The 21,649-nt window shown below is 37.8% G+C and overlaps 1 protein-coding gene across 1 annotated transcript in view; it reads right to left on the reverse strand.

The window, feature by feature from the left end:
• Nucleotides 1–16,696: 16,696 nt before the first annotated feature.
• The window catches only part of LOC104077825 (intron-binding protein aquarius-like), a gene marked incomplete at its 5' end in the record, with an annotated part of 18,980 nt that continues 14,027 nt past the window's right edge, over nucleotides 16,697–21,649 (reverse strand). Inside the window, 3 exons of the mRNA XM_009579207.1 lie at nucleotides 16,697–17,224; nucleotides 20,083–20,196; nucleotides 21,341–21,515. Of these exons, the coding sequence (XP_009577502.1) occupies nucleotides 16,976–17,224; nucleotides 20,083–20,196; nucleotides 21,341–21,515 (538 nt within the window). The remainder of the gene's footprint in view (nucleotides 17,225–20,082; nucleotides 20,197–21,340; nucleotides 21,516–21,649) is intronic.

The raw sequence follows: 21,649 nt of genomic DNA on the forward strand, positions 1-21,649 counted from the left end.
TTGGGGGTGCATGCTCAAAAATTTTTTACGGATAGGGGTGGGCGATCAAAAAAATTTGGAGACCATCAGATTAGGACACTTACTGCTGAAGGTCCATTACCTGTCCATTGTCCAAAACCTGATCAAGAGTGGCTGAACAAGTAAACGACGTAGTATAACTTTTAACAGACTGGGAACCAAACACAAAACACAACAGCCCCATAAGACATGCTCAGCACAAGGAATTCTACAACATTTATGTCAGGCATAAAAGCAACTTTATAAATATAAAAGGAAATTCAACAAAGTAAAGTAGATAAAGGGGAAGGTAGAAAACATAATGAAGGAAAATAAAATCAATTAATGAAATCCTAAATCAAAAAAAGATCAAAAATCTCACAGGAAAAAATAGGAGGGTGCAAATTATGATGAATTGAATAAAAATCAACAAAAATGGGAAAAAATAGAGGAAAGAGGTAAAGAAAATAAAGATGGACAATTAGATTAGGATTGAAAGAAAAGAGAGAAGAATGGAGGCTATTCTGGCAAACATTCACATCTCTCTTGCTTGCTGGACTCCAAAATTCATTGACTCCAATGGGATTTGAGCAATCACCTACTAATTTCTCATTTGAGAGAGATGAGGAGAGAAGAGCAACATAAAGGGATGCTCATAAAAATCACTCAGCATTCTAACTCCCAGTGTCTCTCTCACAAATCCTGCTGGGACTCAACGTCACAGGCACAGCCTTGACACAACAGGTCCTCTGTGGTACCAACCAGATACGTAATAGAAGCAAAATGAAGAGCAAAACAACTAATGTTCCAGTACTCCCAGAACGTAGCTGCTAGGCTTAAGCAGTAACTTAAAAATATCTGTGCATTTCAGCCTCCATTTTACCACCTAGCACAATTGCTGTTGGCAATCACACAGTAACATTTACGATTGAGAAGGTAATCTAATTATAACATTGATTTCAGAAAGCTTATTTCTATGCAGAAGAATAAGTTACCACAGAAAGATATTTCAAAAGTAGCTTTCAACAAAAATCTGATTTTTCAGAAGTTTGTTTCAACACTGTTTGATTATTGTAAAACTATAAAGGAGGGAGAAAAGAGAAAATATCCAAGTTATGCTGTTTGTGCTGAATAAGTCAAACAAAAAATATTCTTTTGCTCCAGCACTTAGAAAGCTCCCTACAGGGAGTCCATCACATGAACCACATACGGGTTTAGGGTTTGAGTTTGGGTGCGTTTATTTCTCTCATTTTCCATATTCAGAGCACATACTGTGGTCAATCTAAACCTCATATTCCCAGCTTTTCTATTAACATGCATGTTAGATGAATGTTTACTACCTAAGTTTTAGCTGTCTGCTCTGCCCTAGCAGAATTCATAGCTCCTGAGTTCAGTGTTAATACTCAGGAGAAGTTAAATGTTTCAGAATCAGCAAAAAACACCCAGTGAATCACCTCAGTCAGCATTCTGTTTTCGCTGATCCTACCCTCTAAAATATTAAACTACTCCTATGTATCATCACCTAGTTCAGCATAAGATGATGCTTGATGGTTGAAGCTAAATGAGGACAAGGGTCTTTCTGAAATACCATTCATCTTCAAAGCTTAGATGCTCTTTCTTACCAGTCTAGATTAACACCCTGAATCCACTTTCTAAGGGCTCAAGCCCCTTGCTATTCTCATTGAAGGAAACAAAAAATACTTCAGTTATGGCCAACTTTATTTTACAATGGCTTTTTAATTGCAGTAGCTTACTGGCAAATAGCATATGTAATCCTCTTGTGTTCCTACTGTGGTAGAAATATGTATCCCTATCTCCCAGAACCAAGTTACAGGCAGTTCTAGGCAGGAGCTACTACAAGAATAATTATAGCCAGATATACACAAGATTGAATCTCTCACTTTACCCTAATGGTTAGGTGCTTACTCAAAAAGAGGAAATGAGAGATATTTTGGGGCTGCTTCTGTACCTGTTCTTCTCTTTCCATACTTTACCAAGTAACTATTGTATATAAATTCTGTAAACTGTCCTTGGAGCTGGTTCTCTAAGCTATAGGCTGGAGAAGATGGACTAGTTGATTTCCTCAGGGATTTTGCTGCACCTTTCTTTACCACAGAGTTTCCCAAGGGTCCTGCAGAACAAGATGATACATTAATATCACATATGAGAAGCTCTGGAATAGATTTAATGATATTAAAATCCAAAGCATCACACCCAGAGCACGTCCTGTAGTACCCAGCATGATGCCAAAATACATTTTTTCAGTGATGAACTGGATGAAGTGATAAAAAACTGAAATGATCAACAAAGGAAAGTAAGTATTCTCCGTCCTCAGTGAGTTCACTTGTATCATTGGGTATAACTCTGAACTTACTAGGCAGCCACTATAGACCTCTTTGAAGATTTTCTGATTTTCAGAGGGCAAATTCTTTCTTTTCTTGGTACATTGACATGGCATTGAAACACTGTTTCGTCTAATCATACCCTCGTCTGGCTTAATTAAACCTCTTTAAACTGCCTTCTAGACTTGCTAATTTCTAAAACATTTCTGGAAACACACAAGAAATTGTAGTTACTGTCACTCTGTCAGCTGGTCACTTTAAGCTATGCAATGTCTTTTAAAGCAACAAAAGAAACTTTTAGAAAACCAGTCTTATTTTTCATATAATTACTCACTATGATAAAAATATGAGATGACAGAACCAGCAAAGACAGGCCTTAAAAAGCAAAATAAAAAATATTTTCTTTAGAGACCTACTAAAATTCTTAGAAATCCAAAGTATTACGAGTAAATGGTTGGACAATGCTTAGTGTTCAATGGATCATAAAAATATAAAATAAATCAAACAAAGGACAAAGTAGGAGACATTTCAATGAGGGTGTTTACAGAAATTGTTTATTAATTTAATATACTTGAAATCATTGCAGTGAACCCACATGAGCAAAGTTGTTCCATTGAAAAACTGCTCTTCACAGGAAATTAACACAAAATGAGATGGTAACGCACAAGATTTCTAATGTCTATTGCAAAGGAACAGGCACTGAAATGTAAATATGAAAAAATACACACTGTAAAGACATCAAATTAGAATTTCACTTTTCTTATTACTGAGCAATGTACACTGTAGATTAAAACATTCACAAAAATAAATTTCCAGTTCAGAATCCACTCTTCTCAAGTATCTTAATCAGACCCAGTAAGTGAATTCCACCTCTTAGGCAGTATTTTCAACTATTAAATTGGATTTTTGACACTGAGCTCAAAACCTGAGAGATGCGTACGTGGCTACCTTCTCCAAGGACATGCTATCATTACTCATTTTCAAAACAATAGCTGCAACTTTTATCGTATATTTTAGAAGACAAACCTCTGGATTGTTAAGATTTCTTAGACACCCTCAAGAGAAATGTACACAGTTAAAAACTAAGAAAAGTTTATTTAGAACTGAAAAATTAAGATTAACAGAGTAAACTATGAAATCCAGCAGCATACAGTTGAATGCTTGTTCGACGCAGGGCTGTCTTCATTGCGTCACACAGGGGTTTGACATTGCACACATTCTGAGCACACTGCCACCCCAAACATGCGCCCTTCAGCAACACTTTGCTTAATTCATCTAGTCCTATTAAAGTAGCGAGAGGGGAAAGGAATCCACAGAGGGCACACAAGGCTATGCCCATGGGCCAGCCAAGAAACACCAGCACAATGACCCAAAATACTCCCCACACTAAGCAGTTGCAGTCTGCCATCTGAAACCCAGTGACACGGAAAAGAAGGGGGAACTTTGACTGCAAGTGTATGCAGAGATATACAGATAGAACTCTCTTTTGTTTGCAAATCTTATTTTGGGGAAAAAAAAGATATTTTCAGCCAAGAAAAATCTGTTTCCTATATTTAACAAAAGTCTAATGTAACAAATACCAAGTCACACATGCCTCCTGGGAAACTTCCTAAGGAGGAAAGGGAAATATTGGATTCACATTAATGAGTGGTTTTCTAGACTAGAAAGACTTGGATGCAAATTTTTAACATAGCTCTACAGAGATAAGTTGCAATGTACCTTCAACACATGAGAAAATATGGCTAGAGATGAAGAACACAATTAATGTTTGGAATATAATATGTTTGGAATATAATACATTAAGGAAATCCCAAGGTCCAGACTATGGCTTGCCCATAAAGCAGCAGAACTTCTCGGATTGTCAACAGGCAACCTAAGAAGGACACCTCCCATTGCTTATTCTCTGGCTTAATGAGAAACAGGTTGCACACAACTAGTACCAAGTTAATTGAGTTTACATATCTGCTGGTCCTTTTCATTATCACCTACTCCCTGTGCTGAGCTTTGAGACTATGAGCTTTATTTAACAGACCCATCAAGCCTATTATCCACCAAGACTATTAACAGTTATCATCTCCCCAATGACTGAGATGTGTTGTGAGCTGTCAGAGCATTTTATTTCTGCCTTGCTCATTCTTTCAGCAGTCTGGAAAATTGCAGATATGTTTATATGTATGAAAATGCTACACAATCCAAAATACAACCTGGCATTTTCTGCTAGTCTTGTGAGATGTCCAGCAGCTAAATAAACCAAGAAAAATTAAAAAAAAAAGGAAAAATAAACTGATCATACCTAAAACACTGGAACATTTCTCAGTGTTTCATTTTTAATAATTCAAAATTGAGATTTCATGGGAAAAATACAGACTGCTCAGGAAATTCTTTTAAAATTTGAAACTTTGTGTTTACTATGTGCACCTTGGTTATCACTGGACTGCTGTTAACCAGCCATGTATATAAGGTGATAAAGTGGCTAAACATCAAGGAGAGAGATACAGAAGCAAAAGTTAGGGTAGTAAAAAGCAGTATTACTCAGCCTAATGAGCAATCACTGCAGGTGGCACAGTATTACTGAGTTAAACAGGTTGCTCTAATTCAGACGCTAATAAAATACACGGGCAACACGGCAGCAGGCACTGCTTTGAAATCATGACAGAGTAAACAATGTCTTGAAAAATAACAGTAACTCTGGATCTATGGGCAGCGTAAACTGTTCCATTTATTTAGCCAAGTTCTGTTTACAAAACATTTAAAATATGACGAAAAAGAATGTTTTCTTGAACAATGTAACTCTACCTAGATAGTGTTGCTTATGGACTAATTTCATACCATCACGCTAATATTTCATACTAACACACTAACGCTGCTTTCACTGTTCCTGTTTAGAAAAAGAGACTATAACAGGGCTCAGGGAAAAAATGGCGTGGATTTATTAGCTGAATTTATGCTGCTTTATGATGTCATACTGAAAAGTACACAAATTGCTCAATTATCAGTAAAGGCAGAAAAATATACAGAAAACAGCCTTACCTTTACAGCACAACTCTATGGCTTTTTAAATGATCAGGTTTTCTCTGCCAGGCATTCACCAAAGCAGGAAAGCAAGGTGAATACATTGTTTGACAAACGCCCTTGTCTCCTCTTTTGTCACCTGAGCACGACCGCCCGCCCTGTACCAAACCACGGACATGCCCACAGCGACAGTGGCCTCAGCAAGCGGCTCAGGTCTTGGGTGGGCTGCGAGGAACAGAGGGATCACTGCAAACAGCAGACGTCTCTCGGGAATTGAGGGACCCCCTGAGCCTGGCATTCCCTGACACCCACACCCGTAAACCTGCTACCTTGGGAGAAACTACCTTTGCGCCGGTTCGTGTAATGCCACGGGGGTGGCTGGGCTGGCTGGAGCTGCCGGGCAAGGACAGAAGGGTGTGGAAGTCACCAGCAGTGGCCAGAGACTGCACATCCCGAGGGGAACTGCCGGCTGCCCGGTCAGAGCTGTGGTACGTCACCTGTGCCACAGAGTGAAGATCCAGCTTCCAGCCTTAGCCGTGGTTTTGGCAGCTGCGTTTTAGTTGATACGGTATCTTCTGATCTCAACCACAAAACCGTGAGGGAGGGAAAGTAAAGATAGACGCTAATACATGTGCATGTCATGTTTTGATTAGTGAAAACTTCTGGAGGAGAGACCTGGCATATCCTACAGGTATTAAAAATGTGTCTCTGCCTTCCTTCCATGACCAGGGGTAGAGAAATAAGGATGGCTAAAAAAGTTCTGCAGCGATCTTACAGAAAACTCCACTGTGCCCAGCGAAAGAGAGTCCATTTCAGAGCAGACATACAATAGAAACAGAAAAGAACCAAAACAGGGAGGAAAACATGTGTCCCAAAATCACTGTGGGAAGGTTTCTGTATCCATTACACAAGCACTTCAGATATTCCTCAAATCCTCCAATTTCCTTCATTTTGTCTTTTCCATCTTTTTGGTAGATATCAAGAATATTCTGTAATTTCCAAGGAATTTTCAGTGTCTATTTCTGTTACCACATTTGGTAATTTTTTAAAAGACAGCTTACAAATGCTGTTGAATAAGCAGCTTTTTATAATTCAACTATGTTTATGCTTCAGAAAATTCTGGTAAAAACCACTTAGGCTATATTAAATCACATCAGAGTGAAACACTGTAAGATACTCTCAGTAACTTTCTTGTTACCTAGATATCTCAGAGAAAGTCTTAGCCTCAAAATTATTTGAGCATTTAGTTTAACAAAACATCTTATAGTCAAGGTAAATACATGGTGATCTGAATTATGTCAAAATTATGTCTGAATTATGTCAACATTTTTTTCACAGTTTATATGAAGAGGTGGGTTTTTTCATCAATTTTTTCAGTACTGAAGTTGCTAAACAAATGTTATGGTTGAAAATGTGAATATACGGATGTCATGATTTTCACAGCTATAATGCTGCTGGCAAGCCTGACAGCTTGCCAGCTGAGATTTTAAACACCCAGTCAACTGAAGCAGAAGAATGAATTCAAATAAAGAAACTTCACAGGACATAGCAAAACATTGGTACTATATCTTCAGTCATGTCTTTGCTGCACAGGCCCTTCAAATTCAGTTTGCAGACCTTTTTTTTTTCTTCCATTAGAAAACAAACAGGCTCATTTCACTCTGAACATGTACTCACTGAAATAATATTGCAAATTAGTACTCAATTTCTGATTGCCTTTCATAAACAAACCAGTTAAACAGCTAATTAAAACTGTCTTCAAACATCTCAGTTGCCAATATATTCAAGATGTCCTAAATCTGGCTTCAAGCGAGAACAAGACAAGAAAGTACAGTCTGTTATTCTGTTGAATGACTTCCCTATTTCAAGCAGATTTTACTAGGGTATCTGAAATGTTGGTAGTCCACAAAATTTAATGAAAACACTATGAATATATTCAAGTTTTTTCTCAGAATTACCAAAAAGATTGTTATGAATAATTGTTCCTTGTCTCCAAGACTGCTGATTTGAAAAGAATCCTGCAAAACTCACTGTTTTTTCTCCATCTATTGATATCTATACAGCCTAGAGCTAGATCTGAAAAAAACAAAAAAAAAGACTTTCATGACTACAACGGCATGTAAACATCAAAATCGAAAACTGTAACCTGAGAATCTGCACATAGCTCCTGTCTAATCCCAAAGGGCTGTATGGCTCATGAGAGTTCTTGATGTACGTGGCCTAAATTCAGAGTCGGGCAGTGGCAAATTAGGTTACTGGCAGTTTAGCAATTTAGGCCAATTACCCTAATACAAATTTCTGCCTAGGAGCACATTCATTCTTTTTCGCATTACATCCTTCACAGGCATACTATATCCAGTCCAAAATGCATGCAAGGCTTATGGCTTTCCCCTCAGCTGTGTGTGTAATGTGACCATAACCAGATTGCAAAAAGCAGCAAAACTCAGCCAGCTAACAGTTACCAAGTAGGGGGAAAAAATGTCCCGTCACCAGCAAACTGAGACAGTGAACCCATGGCAGAAGGTGGAGGGTGGGGGAAGATTCCCACCTTGGCTTTTCTGGTTCACTTGAGGAAGAGAGCTTTTCTCTGCAGGCATGAGAAGAATCATCAACACCAGTTGGTTCCCTACCTTCTCAAAGGAGAAAGGTAGCCTCAGGTGGAGCCAGGTGCCAACTGGGAAAATATTTGATCAAAGCAGATGAAGGACAGGCTAAGGATATCCATGACAAGTGAATCCAATAGCGACCTTGGATTCCAGGATTCTTGTTATGGTTTTTAGCTTTGGGTCCCTTCAATTCTCTCACGGACTCACTGTTGTCTGCTAATTCTCTTCAAACAGTGCTACCCTGAAATCAGCATTTGAGACATCCCAAACCCAGAAATCACTTATAAATGCTCCAGCTGGACTGTTGGTAATCTAAACTTTCTTCTTTGAATTCTTTGGGGTAACGTGAAAGGAAAGGGAGGAGAGCAAGCTCAGCGAGTCGAACAGTGACTTCGTTCTCAGAGAGGTAATTTCCAGACTCCAGAACAGAAATCCGGAGACACAGCAATCATCTTTACATCTGCTAATGGCCAACCTGCCTGCACACGGATATTGCTTTGTAACTGCTTTGTCTCCTTACCATGTGCTCCACTGGAAGGCTTTAATTCTCTCCCCAAAGATGTGAACTCCCACAGAGAAAAAGCAGTTGTTTGTTCTGGGAAGGAGTGGGAGTTGCTTGCCAGGATACAGTCAAAATCAGTGCCCTAAAGTTACTGTGATGGTTCTCTCTTCAAAAAGTTCAGCGCTTCAGTGGAATGAAGTACAGTTTTAGTCTAAATGGCACCACACAAAAGACCAAGATCCATTAGACATGTGGTGAAAGTGAGCTGCAAAAACTTTAGTAGCCATCTTTCGTACCTAGGTAAGACCCAATACATGGACATGTGCACACACACACTTCTCCTGAAGTTTGGCTTAGGAAAGAAATAAAACAAGATAATCTTTAGTCAGCTGCACATCTACCCCATTTTTTTAATCTAAAGTCACTAAACCAGTTTCCCTGCTAGTGCATATATTTTTTATTTGTTTTTGCAATTGTATTTATAGTTCATTTAAAAGATCTTGCTAGAAGAAACACGGAACTGTTGTTAGATTCATAAATTAAAGCTAAAACACTGACGTATATGTTTAGCTTACTGCTACACGTTACTGGGCATCTCCTCATAACATGCTTATTGCATACGACGCTTATTGCACCTCTGATCTAATGCCCCCACCAGTTTCTACCTATTGCATTCCAGGTCCCAGTTACTCGTGGTCATGCAATCCCTTACACAGAAGTTTGGATAGCAGTCTTCAGGACAGCTTTATATTTTTATGTATGTAAACTTAGCATCTTTAGCTAAGGTCTAGGAGGATTAAGATAAAAATTCTTGACCCAAACCCTCATTAACTTGGGTAGACACGCTCTCCTCTAGTACTCTCCTTCACTGGCAGAATTCAGAAACCTAGGAGAGGGATTGCCTTCTCCACACCTCCTCCTCCATGGTACAGGAGCATCAGCAATAACTTACATTGGCTCTTTATTCCGCTGTATTCATCTTGGAAGACTGTATGGCATCATTTCTAGATATAATAAAATAAATTCAAATAAAATAACTTTACATTTGCAGGACAAACCCTTTTTGGGAAAATGATATGCCAAAACACCACTTTAAAGGGCATTACATTGTTTAAATAGAAAGGCCTTTCATATATTCTCATAAGGAGAGAGCATATAGGGTATATATTCATTCATAGTTCTGTATATTGAAATAATACCAAAAACATTTTAAGTCCTGGTTTAACCTAGTAGTTTGCAGAATAGGCTTTACCTTATATTAAGTAAAATATCACACAATTTTGTGACAATTGTGACACAATTAAGCATATCACATTTGTGATTATAGTAAGAAATTCTCTTAAGAATCAACTTTCTCTACATAAATTTACGGCTACACAAGATGTGCAAGTGTATTTCCACTGATATTTGTGTTTCAATACATGAAATTTAAAACGCTAAACCCGCCGTCTTTGCTAAGTTTTCCTTTTCAGTTTTTCTTTCCAATCTATAAGGATAATTGTTTCAGCTTAGATTTACCGGGAGGTTCGGCGCATGGGACTGCGCGCTGGGGTGAGGCGGGAGCCGCAGCTGTCCTCGGCGCCTCCTCGCATCGCGCAGCTCCGGCGGACAGAACGCCGGTGGGGGAACGCTGCAGGAGCAGGGGGCCGTCTGGGAGAACTGCCCCGTCACTGAAGCATCTGGGTACGCCGGAGCACGATTAGTTCATAGTACGTTAGAGATCAAATGAGATAAAGAACGGAGCCTGTGAAAATAACGAGCTACTCAGGAGCATTTCTTAGCTCTGAATAAAGCTGGCGGGTGCCTGAAACATGGTCAGTCTGAACAAGGGAAGAAAAGGTGTGTTACTACGTCCTGTGCCAGGATAGGAAAGCAGGGCATTGAAGACAATTTTTAATAGCTTGAACTTCATGAAGATTACAGTGAATCATTCACTTCTGTGTCTAGGTCAGTCAGTTTTCAAAACTGGAACTCAAGTGGTACCACAAACATACTTGATCAGGGCTGGTCAGAGTTTCAAGTTTTCATTTTGTGTGAAATTCCAAATTTTAAAATTTCCTTTCAGTGCTAATTGGAACAAAAAAAAACAATCTGAATTTTTAATAACTCTGAAGCGTTTTGGGTTTTCTGATGTGGGTCTTTTTGTGATTTATTTTTTTTTAAATTGGGAATACTGCATCTTTTACTTTCTATTTTATCACTTGAATTTCTAATAACATATGATTCATGTAAGGGAAAAGTGCATTGCTAAGGCCAAGTGCTTGAACAGGTTTTGTTTGTTTGTTTGTTTTTAAATATGATACCAACAAAGTGCAACATTTAACTAATAACTGACATTTTGGGAAAAGCATTGCATTGGGAAAATTGTCATCAACTCTACAATCGCATTATTTCCTAAAGCAGCACCTCACAAAAGTTTCCTAATTCCCTAACATGTTTTCTGTTCTGAGAATCCCTAGTTTATCATTTAAGGTTTATGTAAATCACATGCATTACAATAGTTTGGAAAAAATGTTATAATAAATACAGAATTGACCAGGATGCCATATGTTCTGGCCTTCCACTCCACATGATTTTTCACTACTAGACACTGACAGAGATGAGAAAATCCAGACCCATACAGGGTACGGTATCAGTAAAAGCCAGGCCACAAAATAAGAACTCAACGTTTTCCAGAAGGTGAATATGTAACGTTCTCCTCAAGGTCTGTATGAAACCACAAAACTGCTAATAGAGACGTTAGTTTCAGTAAAGATTTCTATCAATCAAAGAATAGTAATTTTCAGGATATCTTTCTGATAAGCAAAACCATTCTCTCTTCTTATCTTAACTTTGCTTACCTTAACTGTCGTCATTATTAGGTTTTAATTTACAGCCATACGGAGGCAATATTTGGATATACATGAGTTCTGTTTAAACTTAGGTCATATTTACATACATTGCAATACAGCAGTTATTTATTTAACTCTGCTCATGTTTCAGTGAGGTGGTCAGTGACAGACAGCAAGACAACTCTTCTGCAGTTGGGCTTTTCTTTTTCCCAATTCGTCTTGTTTCAGTGTTCTTGCATGTGTCCTCAGCACAAGAGGACTATTGGTGAGGCACTTTCTCCCCTCTCTGACTCAGCATGCAAAGCATGTGGTATGTCTCATTTCAGAAAACATGGTATTGCCCAATGGGACATGACTGCTGCCGCCAACAATCACTCTAAAAAAATAGGGCAAGTCTGTACTGCTGTGGATTAAGGTCAGAAACAGAATCTTAGTGCCTCTATACTGAGCTTCTCCCTACCCACTTCTGCTGCCCCTGAACTACTTCCTTTACAGTAGTTAAGAAACAGCATGTCCCTAATGACTGTCCCATCTAAAAATAAGTGCTCTTGACACACAAGAGATGTCAGGCTAGCACAGCAGGATGCTGAAGCGTCTCTAGATGCGTAGCAGGGCTTCTCTTACACTGGGTTGCAGCAATTTAAGAATTCACACTTGATAAATGCAATAAGGGCGGCTTCTTTTTATCTCTTGCAAACGGTGCCAGGACTGATATATTCCTGACCCTTATCTGGGTCTCTAGCTTGTTCTTTTGTGCTGTTCTCTGGAATCATAAAATTCTAATGTTTCATTAGGCAAACATGCACTGTAGTTGTATATCCTTTTTCACTGTCATCTATAGATGAACTATGTAATTGACAGCAGCTGGCTCAACTTTTTGCTTGGGTCTACATTTTCTTAAAAGACACTTATACAGAAACATACTCTGTTTGCTCTGATAGTGTTTCTCAAGCAGAGAGATAATGCCTGAACTCTGGAAAGTTTCTTAACTATAGCTGAAATAACTCTTCTTCAGCTTTTATTTTTATCTTGTTTTCCAGATATAACAGTACAGCAACAGGCTTCTCTGCATTACACTTAAGTAACGCTACTACTTGATTCAAAAATCCATGCCCTTGCTTTTTCTTTCCAAGGTGAGTGAAAATCATAACTGAAGCTAAATGAAACGTACTATTTTTCTTAATAGCAACATATTACATTATCCCTGGTATGGGCTAGATTAAGCTGATTAAAGCCCTGCTGGGGCAAGGCCCAGAGAAATAATCTGTCCTTGTTACCTACCGTAAGAATGGGAAAAGATCACTTTCTCATTACAGTAGCAGTATTTAGTCTCCTGAAATACCACTGTTTACAAACTGAGAAGGAGTAGTATTGCAGGTATTGTTTCTCCCTCTTTTCTTGCATTCTCTTCACTGTAGTAATTTTGTAGATGCCTGTGTTGGCATGGAGGAACTTTATTTTGGAAGTTTGAGTACTGCACTTTTTCAGAAACCTCCCATAAGTTAGGAAAATACATGGACTTACAGAGGGTGCTTAGCTGAAAGTCTTTAAGAAAGTTCTTTTTCAATTTGCAATGGAAACATTGCAAAAGCATTCTTTTAAAATGTGTTTATCAGTGCTATAGTACATAAACATTACACAGTTATTGGGCTTGACAGGTACCCAAGCAACCAATTCTCTGAGAAAAAGGACCGTAAAAGAACTGCACTTGAGAAACCACATAGCAAAGGAAGCACTAAGGGCCATAAAAACAGCCTCCAAAACTCCCCTGAATACATTCATTTTCTATTGATTGTTTCTACTGGGAGGATTACCATGTTTGGCAAAGGAAACCACACTGCCATATGTCTTAATGGCATTCACAGCTTCTTGACTGCTGTGGGTTGTGATTCATTTGTTGGCTGGGATGTTCGCTTTTGTCTGCTTGCTCTACAAGATTTCAAGTGTTACCTAATTCTTGTTTCAATAGAATTGTATGTCATCATATTTATCCAGTATGCGATCAACATTGCCTCTAGGTCTTCTTTTTTAAAAGAATTCTGTGATTCCAGAGAATAAAACTGGCCTCTTGTCTTGTCAGCAAAGCCATTCTGTCAGGAAAACTTAACTTCTACTCCTTAAGAGAATACTTTTCTTCAGGATTCATATCACTTTATGTGCCAGGAAACTGCAGAGATCCATTCCAAGAGGGAGGAAAAGGGGCCAGATGTTTGCTTCCCTTTTGAAGGAAGTTAGAACCTACCTTATCCAACACGTAGAGCAGTATTCGGTATCCACTACTAAAGCAAATGCAAGGTAGGCTAGGAAAAAGTAATGGCCTTATCTTTAGGAGTTTATGGACATACTCGTTATTGTAAAATGCTTATTGAGACCTCCAGATTGTCTCTTCTTTTCCCTTGGCAAACTTTGTCCTGAACTTTTTAGAACTAACTTATCCACCGTCTTTGCCACATTGCCAAGCTGTTTCAAAGTCCCATACAGACTAAAGCAAAAGCAAGCCATGCTCTGAGAGCATTACTAAGGCATTTTCTTTGATCATACCTAAACCTGCACTTACTGCGTTATTTCAGAGTCACAGATGGAAAGAGGCCTCTGTTTATACATTACTATCTCAGCTATGTATAGATGACAGAACCCTAAGTAAATTGCTCTTTGCCCTTGTTTTTCTAGCCATTTCAGAAGTGAATAGTACATTGAATTACAGTATCATTTTTATATCAGCACAATATTAGTCCAAGGCTTGAGCTGTTTCTAAACTAGTTTCTATTTAAATAAATCTGGAATGTAGTGCCTAAGTTGTTTTACAGGCTCAGCATAACAGAGGAAAACTAAGCAATTCATGGAAGCATTGGCTAAATAAATATGAAGAAAACCCACTAACAGTGGTTTTAGTTTCCCTCAAAAAGTCCTTAGTAGGTTTTTTTATTACATGGCTTTGGAAGAATAAGAGACAGTAATTTTCTCTCTTTTCCTCCAGTTTATACCCTTAAAGGATCTTGTCTTCACAAAGATTTTGTTCACTAGGTTTTCATGCAGTGCTGTAATTCTTTGCAATAATGCTTGAATAGAATTTTTTAAAAGCTATTTTAACAATAGTTTTGTTCCCTTACTTATAGATTCTGACTTTTAAAAATAATTAAGTTTGTATATGTCATTTTTAAAAAAAATTTCAATACGTTTAGTTTAACAACTGGATCTTGTTGTTCACTAGAATAAAGATAGGGACATCAGAAGGGGATGCTAAATCCCAAGTAAATATTGCCATTGGAAAACAAACCATGTAGATCAAAATTACAGTTTTAGACTGCTTTACTTCTCCTACCTACTCTTACTTATAAGAAAATGTAAACAGAATATTAAAAACTACTTTGGTGGAAAAGGCAAAGTTCATCCTTTACCAAAAATGAAAAACAGAACTGAAAAGCTTTGGGGGAGAAAAAGCCCCAAACCCCTAACCTCGTACTCCAAATGAAAGCCTCAAGAACTTTCCAACCATTGCTACAAGAAAACCATCAATTTCCAGACTTTTGGAAATGCATTCTCCTGATACTATCATGTCCCTGAAAAAAGTAAAGTTCAACATATGGAGGATGGCAGCAAGGGTAATGAACCACTTGCTCAGCTCAAGTCAACTCAACAAAACCTTCCATCTCTTTTACAGGTGGTGCTTGGTCCCTCAGAAAACTGCATATTAAGGCTGTTCAAGCTTTTGCAATTGTTTGCAGTTCAACTGCCTCTTCCTGCACCTTAGCCAGAAACAACCTTCATTACAACTCCACTCACCATTTTAGGGCAACACTGAAGTCTAGGACGACTCCATACTTGGCTGTTGTTCCACACGGACTGAGCCAGAAGCGACCATGTACCACACAGGCAGGTGTGGCCGCAGCTCACTGCAAACTGTGCACAACTCAAAAAGGTCTTCGCAGCTCGTTTCAGCTTTGGGTGCTTGCTAATAGTCATTCTGTCCTAATTATTGATAGAATCTCTGTCAGTTAAGTTATCCATTTTAGAAAAAAACCTCCAGAATCCTTTTCCAATTCCTAAAATACTAAAGCACAATAAATGATTCTAAGACTCAAATATTTATAGAAAATAGGCTGGAAAACAAAGATGACAACCCTCAGCTGAGCTAGTCGCTTGTGGCCTGAGGGCCCTGTATTATTCGACCCTGCATGAACATGTGAATGTTACTGCATGAAACTTAACACCCAAATGTTCAACACTGTAATATTTGTTCTCCCAAGGCAGACAATTTGGTAATAAAAAGTACACTCCCTTCCAGTCAAAACAAGCAATGAAAGAACACACATTCTGCTCAAATGATTAATTTTCTTGTTTGAGAAAACTTGATTCCAGCGAATGAAAAATGTAAGAGAACACTGTGTATCAATAGCAAGTATTAGGATTTGTTAGTCCTGAGCTCCCCGCTAACTGATGGGGGGAGAATGATGGGGGGGGTAGGGAGGAGATGAGATCTTAGCATGCACAAGTATGCAATACATGTGTTTCATGGAGCTTGGCTTACTTTATACTATTTCTTTTTTCCTTATTATATGACAAAAATATTAAGAAAAATAAAGAACTTCAACGCTCTTAATAAAAGCCTCAATTTAGTGAGGAAGTCCTTCTGGCAGCTTCACAACTGCAACATTTGAAAACCAAGCATTTTCCCTTTGCCAGCAATAAAGGTGTTCCTATGGCTATCGCTTTGTTTGAGAATCTACTTGGAAATTCGTAAGTCTCATTGAACCATTGAATAATTTTCCAAGTTGGCAGGTATTCTTAACAAACCAGGGAAAAACCTTTCTCTGATCACTTTACGAAAGATGTACACTTGGAAGTTACCCTAGAAAACCCACTCAACCATTATGTCATTAATATCAATATTGTATGTTTTGCAAATCCTGCAGGGAACTACTTTCATTTTTTTTCCTCATGTTGCTTTATCCTAAGCAATTACTGTGTCCTCTTAAAGCAAAAGAAATTTATTTCAAAACACTAATTTAAAAAACAGTGCTGTTGAAAAGCTGTATCCTCACCTCTTCTGTAAATAATGATCAATTAAAAACAGCGGCAGAAGTCAACAATGAGAAATTGCTACAAGTACCTGGGCCTAATGAAATTCTGAGAACCTGCTAAGGTCCCAGTTCAATAAAGCTTTTAAACATTTCAAAGTCCCACAGTAATTCACATTTCTCACACATACAATAAAATATCTCACTGAACTTGAGCCTACGCCTAAAATACCATCTCAGTGTATACGAGCACAGCTCTGCGTAAGGAATTCTCCACCGCAAAATATTAAGGAAACTATAAAGAGTGTCTGACCAATATTGAATATACTTAATCAGTGAGGTTTAATGGATAACTCAGTGAATGAATTAAAGGTCAAATATTCAAAACTGGTATAAAAAGCATCTTTACTGAACAACTCATGAAAAGGAAACTGTGAATCGTTTGAGGCCATTAAACAAATTACATTACTGATACTGACAAGAACTCAGTAAAATGTTTGCCAAACATTTTGTTTGTCCACAAAGTATTCAGTGAAAAATATACCAAACAGGTCACATTACACAAGCAAGCATTTAAAAAAGTCAATGTAAAAACAGTAATTATATTCCTAACTGCTTTTTTCCCCATCCGTTTTCCAAAACATGTAGAGGACAATCATCACGTGGATCACTTTTCAGTCTCGTTCTCAGGTTCACTGTCTCCACTATCACTGTCTCTTCCGGGGTGTTCTGGCATTGTTCGATGTTCATCCACTTCGGCCACTTTCAATTCTCCTTCCTTTATCATTTCTTCCCCTACCTTATTTTCTTCTTCTTCTGCATCTTCCTGCATGCCTTGCACTTCACCTTCTACTTCAGTCTCTTGAGTTTGAGTAGTTTCCGGTTCTTCAATCATGGCAGGTGGGGGCAGTAAACGCTAGATGATTAAAAAAGAAAGGATTTTCAGTTTTTACAACAAATGCATCTATTTGGGCATCTATTCCTATTTTGGCTTGAACTGTTCACCTTATATTTAGGATTTTGCATTAGATAACAAGTTAACAACAAAGACTTAAAATTCAGAAGCCCTAATCATTTGTAGGCACTTAACTCCTATATAAAAAAAAATTAATAATAATCTTGGCTCACACAATGGTCTTATCAGACACATTTTTTGCCTGAAAAAGAGCATGTTAAAAACTCAGTACTTCCAATTCCAGGATATCAAACACATTTCATTATCCCAAACAGCCAGACAAGTAATAGGGCTATGGTAAATCCCTACTGGGAGCAACAAGCACATTCCTATCGTAATCTCATCTATCACCATTTCAAACTCCTAGATATGTTCAACTTGCCTTTTGAGGCCTTTAACAGGCCTGTCTTTAACAACTCATTCCAGTAATTTCCCCTTGAAACATCTTATAAAATACTATGTGAACATTATCTGTACTTATACAAGTTTCACCCACAGCTATAAGTGTAGAACAACACAAGTTCCAGTAACAGTTAAAGCAATGCTTAGATATTTTTCACATAATACTTCTGGAAAAGTACTTCAGTATATTCAAAGTGTTTTGCTTGCAACCAAAAAAGCAGTTTCCAAAACATTATAAGCACCAATGGTAGCCATATTACAGACTTCGGAAAAAAAATACCAAGAACATAGCGAGCTGAAGAGGATGAATGCTACACAACTCCAAGCTGTACAGAAACAACTTCTTGCAGCCTGACATTATCTAATGACATGATGGATACGTCCTTGGAATATTGTGAAGTATTTTAATGAAATGAAAGCTCGATAAACCTCCCATGGATGATTGTTTAGTTTTGTTTTGCTTAAAGGCAACTTGGCTTCACATGTAAAATTGTTTAATTACAGTGAAGTCTTATTTTCAATCAGATGACACTAATATTACAAATTGCTGACAAGCATAAGCAAATCTATGAAGCAATTATGACTACCAGCAGAGATATGAAAAGCACTCTTTGTAGACTTTGAAGTTATCACACTGGTCTCTATAATCCATCTGTTCACAGAAAAAGTGTATTTCAAAACCAGAGATCCTTTAATTACAAAAATACATGCTTGATGCATGAGACAAACTCAGACTTCTGTGATTTAGTTAGATGCACGTTGTGCTTTGTGACTACTACTGTTAAGACCAGCGTAAAAGAAAAGGAAAAATATCATGTTGTACTAAATAGGGTAAAAGAAATTTAATGCCCGCATATTTTTTTTTTTTTTTTGTAGTTCATTTTTTGGCTTCTCCTGCAAGGAGAATGTGATTCATTGCCACAGTAGGAAACCAGTAGTTTTGTAACTAATTTTAGCTAGCAATGGATAAGATTAGGATACTAAGAAGAATAACTGGTATTATCCTCTTTCTCTATCCCCTTTTTCTTTACAGCAGACAGATAATTAGAGCACTTCCCCGAAACAGTGAGAAAACATCCTGTCCACCTGGCAAAGGGTTTTTCTGGGTAGCAAAATGCTTCAAATCTGGCGGAAGCTATGCCTCCCAGAAGAAAAGGAAAAAAAAAAAAAAAATATCCAAGATTCACTGGACAAGAACTGCAGAGGAAAAGAAGTTTTCCATCTGAAAGTCTGACATTCAGTTAAAGGAGAAGTTGGGGTTCTGATCTCTACTGATTACACTGTTCCATATTAGATGAAACAGTCACTGGAAGAAGGAAAGAAGAGGAGGTGACAGAGAAACATCCTTGCACTAAAGAACAGAACCTAGATCTCACAGACAAGTACCTTGGACTAATCTGTTCAAGGATACAGAGCCATGCTCACACTCTCCTCCCACAGCCAGCTAATACAGAGTGAGTAGTGTCCTTTTACATCAATTTTTTCCACTTTTGGAAATGCTTCAGAAGAGCAAAAACCAACAAGTGAACTTCAGAGTACCACAAAGAATAAATTATAGGTAATATAATCATGATACACCCCAGACATTACGTGAAAGCTGATGCAGTTGAGGGGCAGCATTTCTGTTTACTATCAACTACCTCTAGGCATCTACAGATCCAAGTATGCTGAGTAAAGGCAGCTTTCTGCTCAGTATACTATCTAAACTACCTTAAAGCTCTGCTCACATACATAAAACAACAAGGTGTTTCTGTTGGGTTCTGAATTCTGTTTCAGGGATTAAACACTGACAAAATTAGGTGAGAAAACACTGAGAAAACAGAAGTGAGAAAGCATCTACAACTGTTTCCAAGCCCATGCTATTTTGCTTGGTGCTGAACTAGTGCTGCAAAAAAAAGCTTCAGAATAAAAACGTTACAGCTGCAAACCAGCCTGGATAATGCAGTGAGCTAACATGGTCAAAATGGTTTCAAGACATGATCTGGTCTTTCTATACACTGCAGGGTTGTCATGAAAACCTCTATCACAAAACATTATTGCACCATGCAGTGGTGCTATAATACCACTAGCTGCACTTACCTGAAACATAACACACAAGTTTACTTCAAATAAATACTGGACAGGCTAGTTCTTTAGTATTAATGAGGAATTTTTGGGCCCAGACAGAGCCATGTCTAGCACTCAGCATCAATTACTACTGCTTTTGGGGCCTTAAATTGGGGTTTAAATTACTAAAAGATACAGCTCTTGCTACTGCAAGATTTTAAAGTCCTCAATATTCTCACTCCTAGTCATAAAACCTTCTTGAATTTTCAACATAACAGGAACAGTCTCAAACCTCAACAGCATCCCATGTCACTTACTAAAAATCAATTTTATTTTAAATGCACACCTTCCAAAAGTTAGAAGGTCCTTACCTGTTGATAGTGGCGTGTACTCTGTATCATATGCATATACATATTGTACACAAAGTTAGCCATTTGAGGCATGTTCTTAATAACATGTATTTGGTGAGATGGTCTTTCTCCATTCTAAGGAAAGGGGAAAAAAGTAGACATTCAGCAAGCAAAGCAAAAGAGCCATTATTCAAAGGTTATTTAACTATACTACAAAACATAAACCCCAAGAAATTAAATAATGCTTTTTAAAGAAAAAAATAGCTCAATTCTTTGGAAAGATAGGAAGTGTAGGTCTTACACGTTGGGGAACTGGATTAATCATGATACTACAGCCCAACGAAGAAATTTCAAAAGGAAAGGCTGGGTTCTGATGCTTACTCCATAAAGTACATTTTGGACTTCAGTCATTTAACATATTAAAGGCACAAATAGTGTAGGATCTGGTTAGCACTTAGCCTACTTGTCCATCACTGTCCAGCTCCTTGCTCCCATTTGCTGACCATACACGCTGCATTCTTTGTTGCACAGTGGACCTGAAAGTGTCAATTGAAGGGCTCCCTCCCAAACTTGTCAACAGCACTTAAGACCAGGGAAAGATCTGTAACTGAATTTTGAGTTCATGTAGGCACCCCTTCTCAAAGCTCCAGGAAGCAAAGCAGATATGCTCCTCCATTTCTTCATTTAGCATCCTACTCTGTGTGTCCTGTGGTTAGATGCTTAATACAAATCTTTCCACGTATTGCAGCATTACAAATTACATTTTCATACTTATGCACCTAGCTCAGCAACAAAACTCTTTTGTGATTTTGGGACCAATTTAAAAAAAAAAAAAAAAAAAAAAAAGAAAAGTTAATTGGTTATCCGGAATTACTCAGTCAAATGTAATTTTACCTCTTTTAATAAGAAGCGATTAGCTTTGTGTGGCTTTTTTTTTTTTTGAGAAACAACATTATTTTGTTTCATAACAAGACCAAAAATATGTAACACACTAAAAACTTACCTGTTTATCATAAAAGAAAAATATTGAATCACTTACAGAGGCAGAACTTAGTAAAAAACAGGCACAACAGAGTTATTAATGTAACTAAGTTTTGTGGAAAAATCAACTAAAAACAGCTAGTGTGTATCATGATAAAAGTTAACCCTAGGGACGTAATTATCCAAGAGGCACTAATTTAGCAGAGAAGATGGTCCCATCTCTTATAGCCCACTCAAAAAAAGTGGGCAAACACACATAGCCATTACAGATAGCAAAATTCAGAGCAGCTGTTCCTACCTGTCTTGCTGTTGGAAAACATTCTGTGGGAACGATATGGAGGTGAAGTGGTCGAGCTGTGAGTTGGCTGAAAGCTGGAGTTAGCTCAAAACAGTTCTGAAACAGCGATACCCTTGCAAAGATATAAAGCCCAAGCCTGGCTCTTGACATGGCAACAACTAATCGTCGGACATCTCTTCAGAAAACAAACAAAATCAATCATGTTCTTTTCACTGATGACATAGTTGCAGTAAAAATAACTACAAGTATACAGAAGTCTTAATAAAATCATCTGCTAAAATACTATTTTGTCTTTAGGTTTTTTCCCTA

This window comes from Fulmarus glacialis, unplaced genomic scaffold (genome assembly GCF_000690835.1).
Source record: "Fulmarus glacialis isolate BGI_N327 unplaced genomic scaffold, ASM69083v1 scaffold8586, whole genome shotgun sequence".
Classification (NCBI taxonomy): Eukaryota; Metazoa; Chordata; class Aves; order Procellariiformes; family Procellariidae; genus Fulmarus; species Fulmarus glacialis.